Source organism: Phoenix dactylifera, chromosome 18 (assembly GCF_051530095.1).
Source record: "Phoenix dactylifera cultivar Ajwa chromosome 18, Ajwa_hap1_PhDact_Kaust_v1.1, whole genome shotgun sequence".
Classification (NCBI taxonomy): domain Eukaryota; kingdom Viridiplantae; phylum Streptophyta; class Magnoliopsida; order Arecales; family Arecaceae; genus Phoenix; species Phoenix dactylifera.
This window is the reverse complement of record NC_143207.1, coordinates 18,572,492-18,584,135: the sequence shown is the minus strand read 5'-3', so window position 1 is coordinate 18,584,135 and position 11,644 is coordinate 18,572,492. Positions and strand designations below refer to the sequence as shown.

At 42.8% G+C, this 11,644-nt stretch overlaps 2 protein-coding genes across 2 annotated transcripts; one reads left to right on the top strand and one right to left on the bottom strand.

Annotated features, from left to right (window-relative positions):
* Positions 1-367: 367 nt before the first annotated feature.
* Positions 368-3,168, bottom strand: LOC103711935 (putative isoaspartyl peptidase/L-asparaginase 2). The gene is made up of 3 exons (XM_008798258.5): positions 2,707-3,168; positions 1,346-1,432; positions 368-1,082 (listed from the first exon to the last, which is right to left on the bottom strand). The coding sequence occupies exons 1-3, from the start codon at positions 3,100-3,102 to the stop codon at positions 573-575; spliced, it is 993 nt and encodes a 330-aa protein (XP_008796480.4). The 5' UTR covers positions 3,103-3,168; the 3' UTR covers positions 368-572.
* A 7,783-nt stretch (positions 3,169-10,951) lies between these two features.
* On the top strand, positions 10,952-11,497 carry LOC120112579 (MADS-box transcription factor 23-like). Its single transcript, XM_039132163.2, has one exon. The coding sequence runs from the start codon at positions 10,952-10,954 to the stop codon at positions 11,495-11,497; it is 546 nt and encodes a 181-aa protein (XP_038988091.1).
* The last annotated feature ends 147 nt before the right edge of the window (positions 11,498-11,644 follow it).

Here is an 11,644-nt window from a genome sequence, read left to right as displayed (position 1 = left end):
GAGACCCATTCTTCTCTCAAACAGGTAAAAGGTTCGAGCCGATTCCAAAGATCCATTGGCTCCTAATTTAGACCCAATTAAACCTATAACTTCATATCAGTTTGGCATAGATCGACTCTTAATAAACCTTATTATCGAACCAAGCTAACTTTCCTAATCATTTTGTCTGCCGTTTATAGTGGCTGCTGGTCCTTTGTTACATATCAAATGTTAGATACAGACAAATGGTCGGGGTGGCAATCGGGTCGAGACAGATCAGGTGCCCGTCGGGTCGGATGAAGGATTGATCAAGAATCTATCAACCCGAACATCACCAGTTTATTAAAGAGACCAAAAATCTTGATCTAAATTTGATCATTCCATTAAATTGGTGACGAAACAAGTTAAACTGGTTAGATGGAGAATAGGGCCTGCCAATAGTGAAAATATTCTTGTTATAGTGCTGTTCTCCTTCCAACACGAAGGATTATTGATTACCAACCGACCCCTCATAAGGAAGAGACGGATCCCTTTTGGCCACGAAGGCAGACATAGCTATAGTTGTCATCAAGACAGAGACAAGAAGAACAGGCCTACTCCCATATGCCAACCTCCATGAACCCATCCTCAGAAGCAGACCCCCTAAACATCCCTGTAGTATTAAATCCACAGGCCACCTCGCCATTTCTCGACACCGCGATGAGCCCGGCCTGGCCTTCGTCCAGCCTCTTCTTGATAGCGAATTCCACTGCCTCCTGGAGGCCGAGACCTTTGTACTCCATGACCGCCGCCACGTCCCTCGACAGCGTGCTCCGTATGATGGCTTCGCCTTCGCCGGTGCATGAAACGGCACAGAGCTCGCAGGCATAGGTTCCACAGCCTATCAGCGGCGAGTCGCCGATGCGGCCAGTCATCTTGTTCATGAGCCCTCCGGTGGAGGTCGCCGCGGCGCACCAGCCATTGCCGTCGACCACGACGCACCCGACCGTCTCCGGAGCGTAGATGCTGATAGGGAGGCCATTCATTTGAAGAGGGTTGTCGACCATGGAGCCAGCGCCGGCGCTGCATGTCTCAACGCCAGAAACTGGAACCCTGTAATCAAACTGTTCGATTCCGAGCATGAGATATCGGTTGCTGAAGGAGTATATATAAGTATAGCATCACATATTTGTGCATTGAGTTTGCTATCCATTTGCTAAATCTCACTTGGAAGACTTGCATTTAAAGCTGGAGCTCGGCCTCCAAATTAAAGATCAACCATTAGATTTTCTTCACTTTTCTAGAAGTGGTGTTGCTTTGTTCTTAATTTGCCTTAGCATTATAGATGAAAAAGATTAAAAGAGTAGTGATGTAAGATGCGACGAACCAAGATACTGTTGGCCTCCTTGGCGAGATTCAGCATGCCCACGTTCTCTTCGGTGATAAAATAGCTGTTGTCCATCGTTTCCACACCCTGCGACAAACCATGGATCCAAAGTCAGTCCAAAACAGAGGAAAAGCTGAACCAAAAAACAAGAGGGAAGATGCGTCCAAAGTTTCGGACTAAACTAAAGTCTTAGCGGCGCGGGGGGCGGCCGCCCATATGCCCCCTCACTACCGTGCAAAAATTCGCACATCACACGATCCGGTTCATCGTGATTTGTGCAAAACGAACGGCCAGGTGGCTGGTTTTAAGGTTAGTACTATTCGGTCCCCAAGTTCGAGTCAACGTTTCCGGCCATGTTAGGATCCACGCGTGTGCTGTCGGTGAACAAAATCCAACCAAAAATAATTGTTTATAAAGATTCGATCAACCTTAAATCATTTAATACGTGTCAATTTAAGGATTAGGATACGTGAACATTGCGAATACATGGATCTCGGCAACTTTTTTGTGTGCTCTAATGACCGAGAACCAAAGTATATTCTGAGGTGCATGATAACAGAATATTCACTCATGTGGGGTCCCAAGTGAATTTTCTCCCCATGATGGTGATTGGTCTCCATATCTCCATCTGTAGAGTATTATATGGATCAAAAGATGGAGACAATCGTACAATTAGCTCATATTTCCACTAGAGAGCAATTTCTTATTAATTATTGAAAAACATTACGCAATAGGTCTTGGTAGTCTCGTTTTATTATTCTGATATAAGACTTGTCTTTCATGAAAAAATAAAATAGAAGCAACACGAGGACTTTTCAGAAAGTTAGCTCATATCCAGAGATAAAGACTTGAAAGATATGAGATGGGTATACAAAAAATTTCCATGTATCGCACTATGTATGAAAACCATGAAGAAGCTAATCACACTCAAATTGTTCAATCAATTAACATAAAATACTACTTAGCAGAAGGTTCATATGATGGACGGGATTGGTGACTAACCAATCACCAATCGATTTCTCTAATAAAATCTATCATGTGCCAAATTGTACAAAAGTCGTACAAGTCGGTCTGCAGATGATCCCACCCTCTCATGGCCCCAAACATCTTAGATTTTTTTCTTTTTGTTTTTGTGTAAATAAACATCTTAGATTTCGTGTCCTCGTTCATCGATTGTTCACAACCTTTAATGGAAAGTTTTTTCAGCGTATCTAACACGTAAACACTCCTAACGTGCACATAATTTTACGACCTTCGCCGGCCGGAGACACTTCGCCGGATGGAGACACAATCGCCGGCGGCGAGAAAGAAAGAAAGAGACAAAGCATATAGAGAGAAGACGAAAGAAACGACTTCGTTACCTGTTCGCGGGCGAACTCCTCGGCGCCGTCGAAGGCGAGGTAGGAGTGGGGGGACTTGTCCATGACGAGGCGAGCCAGGGAAACGGGGTTCTTGACGGTGGAAAGGCCGGAGACGGCGCCGCACCGGCGGCCGTGGCCGTCCATGATGCTGGCCTCCATCTCCACCGTTCCCCGGCGCGTCAGGGCCGACCCTCGCCCGGAGTTGAACACCGGGTCCGTCTCCAGTTGCCGGACCACCATCTCCACCACGTCCACGGCGGCGGCGCCGCCGCGGAGGGCGGTTATGCCTATATGTAGGCACCGGGCGAGGACGCCCTTCGCCTCCTCCTGCCGCTCCGCCGGAAGGTTCGGATCCACACCGGCTCCCCCATGCACGGCGATCGCCCAACCTCCCATCTTCTCTCTTATTTCTCTCTCTCTCTCTCTCGATCCTTGTGCTGCTTGTGAGAGGCCACCGGAAGGGACGTTTTATAGAGGAGTTTTGGTACGTCTGGACTCGGAACTTGAAACTTTTGCTTGTGTTGGATTTAATACAAGCCCTCAAGTCCGGGAAATTGGGGTAACGGCCGTCGGGAGGGCCCCGTTAGGCCGTTACGTTATGCCGGATGGGATGGAAAAATAAAGCAATCGCCATTATCTTATTTAGCGAGTGATGTGATAAATATTAGTGGCTATTCTAGCATCTAATTACTTATCAAATATGACAAGGGGAATGCGATACAAGGGAATCGATGCAATTTGCTTTGTCCAACATGACATCAGGGGATTGATGCAAGCCACATGTCTATCAGTCTATGCTATAATACAATGGTGCCATATTGAAAGGTCAGGCAAGCAAAAAAAAAAATTATTGCAGCACTTCATAATTTTTTAAATCGAAAGTTTATGTTGTTAGTTGTTACCTACCAATGTTCTGTAATTTTTTTTTCGACATTTTTGCAGCTCATGTAAATACATATTTTGAATTTGAAATTCTAAACTAATTTTTCTTGTTAGATTCCACAGACCTGGGGTCCAAGAAGAGGAGCCAAAAAGGTTTATATGGACTATATTGCTGTCCCATTATTTTGTCTAGTGTGATGGTATGGAATTTTTTTGTGACAAATATGGCAACAAGAAATTGATGCCAAAAAAAAAAAAAAGTTTTATAATTGGTGGGGTCATTCCTACCATGCCACATTAGTGGTAGTTTGAGAAATCAATAAAAACGAACAATAAAGTATTGTATATTTTTCCTGTCCAACATTTTCTTTTTTTTAGGTAAACCGGCTACTTACACTAATCTCGCGTGAGCATTGTCTACAAAGTCAAGAGACAAAATACTCCACAGCGGTGGAGGGATAGGTACACAACGGGTCTAAAAAATCTCTCTAGAATGATGAGCAGTAAAGGAGGCGACCCAGTTAGCAGCTCTGTTCGCCTTTCAGAACACGTGGCCAACCTGAAAAACAACACACTCATACAGTAATCGTCTAACGTCCTCTAGAAGCGATGGTCGAAGACTCCCGGCCCCTTTTGTAGAATCCACTCTACCACCTCCACTGAGTCTCCATCAGGATGATGCACTGGGCCTCCAGAACTCGCTTTGCATAGGAGATATTCTCCTATACTGCCCTAAGCTCCGCCCTCAGAACAAATGACTTAAAAGTGCGTTGCCTACCGGCCACAATTAGCCTGGACTCATGATCCCTAATCACAAAGCCAACACCCATGCCTCCTCCAACAGTGGACAGACTGCCATCAAAGTTCATCTTAAGGTAGCTAGAAGGTGTGGGCTCCTAAGATGTGAGTACATATCTAGGCGCTATAGCAATAGATGTCCCTAGCCAACTCAGATGAAGCAGTCATGATTGCCTCGGATGCCTCACTAGCATGACGGATAGCCGGATGTCCAGCATTATATTTTCCATGCTACATATGATGAACTGTAATTATTTTTTTCAATGCTATATATTATATAGGGTATTTAAACTTTAAATTCAAATATCCAATTTAAATACAAATATTCAATTAAAATGTTTATACGACTATTTAAAAAATGGACAAAGATGGTTAACAGTTTTTGAAGGATATGGGAACGTCGAGCCTAAGTGTACTTGTGCGCACCGGAATCCAGGTACGATTCCGCTTGTCGGCCGCCGGAAAGAGACAGGCTCCAGCGGCAAGGCGGCGTGAAAGGATCCTCCAATTTCGAGAAGATTCGCCATTCTTTTGCTTTTTTTATTATTATTATTATTATCAGTGGACTGTCCCACTTGCGTTCGGCGGATCTTGTCGGGGGCTCATCAGATGGATGCAATAAATTCCGGTACATGTTCTCAGTTTCCGGCCTCTCCAATACCACAGAGGGTTTTTTTTTATAGAGTTTCCGATCTAACTTTTTGTCAATTCAAATGGATACATTTAGGGAGAGACTGTTTTCATGCACATGGACTGATGCACATCTCTCCTGCTAAGAATTGGAGCAATTAGTGAAATTTTTATATGAATTTAGTTCAAAATTCAGTCACCATAGCCTTGTAACAGAATTTGTCAAAAACAAATATAATTCTTATCACAGCTCCTTAAAAGATGTTACAGAATGGGTTCATTGCAGCTAACCATGAGACGATTATGGCATTTATGATTAGATTTGAATCGATTTGATCTCTCATTCTGACGAAAATATTAACATTTAAATGAAAAAATATGTAAAAATTTATATGGATATATATTTAATTTTATATTAATTATTTGCTGAATAAATTTTAGATATTTATATAGTATTAAAAATATTTAAAAAAAATTTGGCTAGTTTTTTTAAGATGAAGTCCGAGATGTTATATCTATAAAGTTTAGCGAACAATTTATCAGGAAAGAACCTCTCAGATGGGAAAAGATTTCGTTGAAGTGCACATCAATTTTAAGTAGGGGTGGCAATCAAGTCGGGTCAGGCATAAACAGGTCGGGTCAGATACAAATCGGGTCAAAATATTATAAATCTGAATCCGACCTATTTATTAAACAGGTCAGGATTTATAACCTGAACCCGACCTGTTTAATAAACAGGTCACCTGACCGACCCGTTTAAGGAAAGGAAAGGATGGGGACCGGCTGCTCGGCTGGATGGGAGGGGAAGAGACGAGAGAGAGAGAGAGAGAGTTCGAGAGAGGAGGAGAGACCGAGACCGAGAGAGGAGGAGAGATCGAGATCCAGACCGAGAGAGGAGGAGAGATCGAGATCGAGACCGAGAGGAGGAGAGATCGAGACCGAGAGAGAGAGAGGAGGGAGAGATCGAGACCGAGAGAGAGAGAGAGAGAGGAGAGAGATCGAGAGAGAGGGGCGGGAGGGTAAAGGAGAAAAAAAATCACTGCTCATCTTCTTCTCCAATCGGCCTCCCTCGCCACGGCCGCGCCCGAGCCGCCACCCCGCACCGCCCGCGGCCTCCGTCTTGCCGCGTCGACGCCGGAGCTTCACCGATCGAACTCGAGATCTACCGCGAGGCTCGCGACCGCCGCTGTGCTGCCGTTGCAGCGCCGCACCGAGCCGCCACCGCTGAGCGCCGCTGCCTCCGTCGAGCGTCGTCGCTTCTGCCGCTCCGCCGCTCGGATCCAACGTCCCGTCGCCTTCCCGATCGGACTTTCCACCGCCTTACCAAGCCGTTTGCCTTCCTGATCGGGACTCGGGATTTCTTTCGTCAAGAGAGGAAGAGCCGGAGAGGTGGGAGGCCAGGAGGTTTCGACAACGAGAGAGAGAGAGAGCCGGGTCCATCATCCATGGAGGATTGGAGGTTTGGAGGGTTCGACGCGATGGAGGGAGAGATGAGGGACGGAAACGCGACGGAGAGATGGGTTCCCTGACGGCCTGACTACCTGTTCCTGACCTCGTGACCCGTCCCATCTCATTAAATCACGCTGGACTGTGGGCTAAGCAACCTGTGGGCTGTGGAGATAGGTAGTTATTGCTTTCCTTTGGGCCAAAGCTTGGGCCACCTTGTCTGATCCAATCCGACCCATTTATTAAACGGGTTAAACATGTTAAACGGGTTAGACATTTAAAATCTGTATCCGACCCAATTAATAAACAGGTTAAACGGATCAACCTGTTTATGACCCGAACCTGTTTAGACCAAATTCGAACCTGTTTATAGCGGGTCGAATACGGATCGGATTAGCGGGTCGGGTCATATTTTGCCACTCCTAATTTTAAGTAATTATCAAGGCCCTGGTGACAACAGTTGGTGCCATCGAATCGTGGAACCCAAAATGCTTCGTACTCCTCTTAACTTTTCCGACGTGTCCTACTAGTCATATTCTGTGACGCATCTATGATGCCATCCAATTACGGAACCTACACATAATTCATGCAAGTCACTTTAATATTTTAGATACGTCATCTGATGATCATGCAATTGTGGCTCTATTTTGTCAAAATACTAGACCATTAGGAGAAGAAAGATTTTTTGAATCATGCCACTCTTAAACATTAGCTTGATAAATTATTATTTTAAAAGTTTTAGATTTGATTAGCAGAAAACATAGCTATGAAGTATGTAAAAAGCATGTTGGAGTACATAAAATCATAGAAAATTGTTTCATAGTCGTTTCTTTGAATAATTTTCTCATTTAATTTAGTGTTAATTTTTAATAGTTAGAGTTCGGCGATTTTTTTGTATTTCTCTTGAGAATACTGGATCGAATCTACTCCTAAACATGTTCACATGAAAAGCTTAACGACGTTGATAATATGATTCTTAGTAACAATGACATGTAGATGGGTAAGCTTCTTTGTTTTGCATATCCACTGCGAGAGCAACCAACCAATAGATTTGTTACTCACCATTGATGCGGCTTCTTCTCATCTTACCTCCTAGATATTTGACTTCCTTGATGACCTGCAAATTTTATTGAAGTGGATGCCAAATGAATACGCTTGTAATGGGCTTTGCCCTTGTCTCGCAAAAAAAAAAAAAAAGAAAAACAACTATATCATGCCACAAGAATTCATAGAAAAAGCCGATTTCATTTCTTTATTTATTTTTGTAATGAGCATAGAAAACACAAATAGCAATTCATTCAAAGAATTTAATCAATATTTTTCTTGATGAAATTTGAGAACACATTATAAATAAGGAAATACACACACACACACGCATACATAAAACTGCTTCGAAAATTTTATGCAATGCTCGTGGAAATAGCAAGCATCCTTAGACTCTACCCCTTTAGATATAGATTATTTACAAGAGAATTTGCTGTGAGCGCCATCTCTAGTTGCTACCACTATAACAAAAATAGATTTTAGTGACCATTATTAGTGGTAGTCGCAAAAATTTGGTCACTAGATAGCATTTCTAGTGGCAATTAGGGATGGCTATCACACAAAAAGTCTATTAGTGGCGGCAAAAAAATATTGGTTACTAACTAGAGATATTTAGTAGAGGCCACAAATGATTGCTACATAAAGTTTCATATTTAGTGGCGGCCAATCCCAAGTTGCCAGTAAATATCATGTTTTTATGGGAGTCACCTATGGCCCATACAAAAAAACAAGTTTCATTGGCATCCATAGTTTGTGGACACTAAATTGATTACTTTTGTGGCCGCTATAAAGAGAGTTATCACTAAATTCTGATATTTAGTGGCCGCCAGATTTAGCTCTCACAATAGCTTAAACATTTAGAAATGGCCGCTCTATAGACGCCACTAATGATTCGCTTTAGTGGCCGCCATTATCAACCCCCACAAAAATGACATTCTTAGTGGGGGACACTAAATGATATACAATTAATGACAGCCAATGAATGACCCTTTTTAGTGGGGAGTCAAGTAGGCCCTCATACAATGTCAAACATTTAGTGACAACCATAAGAAGGTAGCCACCAAATCAAAACTTTAATAACGGATAAAAGAAGGTAACCACTGAATATAAACTTTAATGATGGCCAAATCTATGATCAATTTGGTTTACTTGAATCAATCTATGTCTCTGAGTCAAAAATTCAGGTCCAAGTGATCAATGTTGAGTATAACTATATCAAAACTTAACTGGATTTTAAATATTTTATGAGCCTGGATTGGATCCATGCCTACGAAGTCTCCAACTCAGCCATTAACACCTTTGATGGAATAATCTGCATTAAACTCAGTATGACTTTTTCAATGAAGAACCTGAATTGACCGAGGAAATTAAGGTTAGCTTCTTCCATCCAACGAAGTAGATAAAGATTGAAGAACCAGCAGGATATCGAGATCATGGAACATTGGAGACTAGTGTGGATGAACATGAGCCAATTTGACCGTTTCAATGATGAAACTTACTTCTTTGGCAAAGTTAAGATCAGTATCTTGCTTTCGTCTCAAGGAAGAAGATGTTGATGATCTCTGGATGGAGATGATGAGACGTGGGAGTGACATGGATATATGATTAGCTGTGTTTGAACCGGAAGAATGAGCTGGATGGATACATGAAGCACTGAGATGGATGGATAGGACTACGTTTGTTGACACGCTTAAGCAAGCTCCACGTAGGTGCCAATGTTTTTTTTTTTTTTGATGATAGGAAAAAAAGAAAGAAAAATACACTGGTGGCGAATCTTTTAAGTATTGTACTGCTTGTTGTTAGGCATACGCCAGCATTGGAAAATAGAAAATCTATTGTAGATCCAAATCCAACAAAAATAGAACCAATAGTGGATTAGATTAAGTTTATGCCCATTGCATATGCCTAGATATAATTTTTTTAAAAAAAACCCATCTAAGAAAATGATAATTAAATAACCATGAAAATGGCAAGCAATTATTATTCTTTAAAATATAAACTAGAAAAGGTCGATTTCCATCAACATATGGAAAATTTTCTTGTTACCATTTTGATATTTAAATTCGATGAAAGGATAAAAAAATTAGCCCATAAAATGGGCCTATCAAATAAGCCTAGACCTTGTTTCCTTTTTTAAGGAAAAGAAGCTATCTAAAGGAAATGGAACACAAATATATTATTCTTTAAATGACAAGTTAGAAAGTTTTAGCTTGAAAAGTATGTTCCTATCACCATCTCTATTATCAAATTTCATGAAAAGATCAATAACTCATCAACAACAATTTTGTAGAATATAGTTATTTAAATTAAGCAGGGAGCTAGGAACTCATGTAATTTATAATACCGCACTACATGAAGGATGATTCGGCCATGGTGATCAGCTGGGTCCAGAGGGGCCCGAGCAGTGATGGTGGAGTTCATCCCTTGCTCCGTGATATTTGGGTGATGGTGATGGAGAATGTTACATTTCAGGCTATGCATGTATATTGTGAGGCTAACGGGGTGGCGGCATATGTAGCGAGCCACTCAGGAGGCACCCTATGGGTTGGGGAGGATGAGATACTTGGTGCATTTTAGGACTTTTTATTTGCCGATTCTTCTGGGTGTATCCATATCCGTGACGTATGATATGCCTGTTTCAAAAAAAAAAAAAAAAAAAAAAAAACCACATGAAGGCTTTAGCAACGCTTTTTGTATATAAATAATGCAAAAATGGCAGCTTCCAATGGGCTTGGATAGCCCAAGCAACCCAAGTGACCTGAGTCCAACACGAAATTTCTGGGTCAAGATTTCCAGGCTAGAACGATTAGGCCCCAAATCATATAAAGCTACAAACCTACCAAGTTCTGGGCTGTTCCCACGTACTCAAAATTGCAACTTAAAACAAATTGGCTTTTGTTTCAATTTTCTGTGTTAGTACCTGGTTAGACAACCTTATTCCCATAAACATAAACAAAACATCGTGCTAGGTTTATTATGATCGGATTTGAAGGTCCAATCTGTGTTAATGAACGGATTAAAGGATTAAAAGTTTGTTGTTAAATATAATATTAAAAAATTGAGATACCTTTATTATTATTATTATTATTAAAGGCTCTTTACGTAGCCAATATATACAATATAGTAAACGGTTTCCGGGCACGAATCTTTTCGACGAAGACCATGCCGAATCCTACTGTTCTTTTTTGGTAATCCTACTGTTGATAGGAGACGAGTTGTCGAATTATGGCAACGTCCGAGTGCACGTAAAACATCGATCGGACTTGTCTAAATATGGAATATTCCGAGCCCACATAAACAACAGACCAAGCGCCAGAAGCTTTAGCACAGCCTTCGCTTCCTTCTCCTTCAATTGCCTAGGTTTAGCCGTCGAGGAGATCTTTGGAGTTCCTCCCTTCTGTCCTCGATCTCCCAGATCTCTCCTTTCTTCTTTTCCCACGCCATCATGGAGATCGCGAGGAAGAGATGTGGCAAGGGGCGCAGAAAAATCGCCATGGAGCCTATCAGGAACAGGGATGCGCTCTATGCCTGTTTCAGCAAGCGCCGGAAGGGCATCTTCAAGAAGGCCGGCGAACTCGCCGTCCTCTGCGGCATCCAGGCCGCTGTCATCACTCTCTCGCCCGGCGGCAAACCCATGTCCTTCGGCCACCCCTCCGCCGATGCCGTCATCGACCGGTACCTCGGCGCACCACTCGGCCAGGACCTGGCAGCCTCCGACGAGCCGCCGAGCTGTCTGGACCGCAAACCGGGGGTGCCGCCGGGCGGCCAGTTCTGGTGGGTGGATTCGATCCATCTGCTCGACCTCGGAGACCTGGAGACGATCCATACTTCGATGGAGACGATCCAAAGGGCTATTTTGAGGAAGGCCAATGTGCTTGCGAGTGCAAGAGCAGCACTAGCGGGTGTGCTTGCAGGGATCCAGCCGTTGGCTATGATGAATGGTTCTGATCGTGATCCGGATCTCTATGTTCCGAGTTGGGGTGGAAACTGAAGGAGGAGGTGTTCGTCATGGAAGCACCACAGTTTTGTAGCTCTCAGGATGTAATTATTCTGGTTACTGGAGTAGTTATATGGAAAGCATAGTAACTTCTTTATCTTGTTAGCGATCTTGTGTTTAATTTTTTTTGAGGGAAGTGAG

Bases quoted from the DNA above. Each gene is read 5' to 3' on its own strand.
- LOC103711935 (XM_008798258.5), bottom strand. From the start codon at position 3,102: ATGGGAGGTTGGGCGATCGCCGTGCATGGGGGAGCCGGTGTGGATCCG. The intron at 1,433-2,706 runs GTAACGAAGTCG...GGTTTGTCGCAG, and splicing joins AGGAGTTCGCCCGCGAACAG to GGTGTGGAAACGATGGACAA. The intron at 1,083-1,345 runs GTTCGTCGCATC...GGAATCGAACAG, and splicing joins AGGAGGCCAACAGTATCTTG to TTTGATTACAGGGTTCCAGT.
- LOC120112579 (XM_039132163.2), top strand. From the start codon at position 10,952: ATGGAGATCGCGAGGAAGAGATGTGGCAAGGGGCGCAGAAAAATCGCC.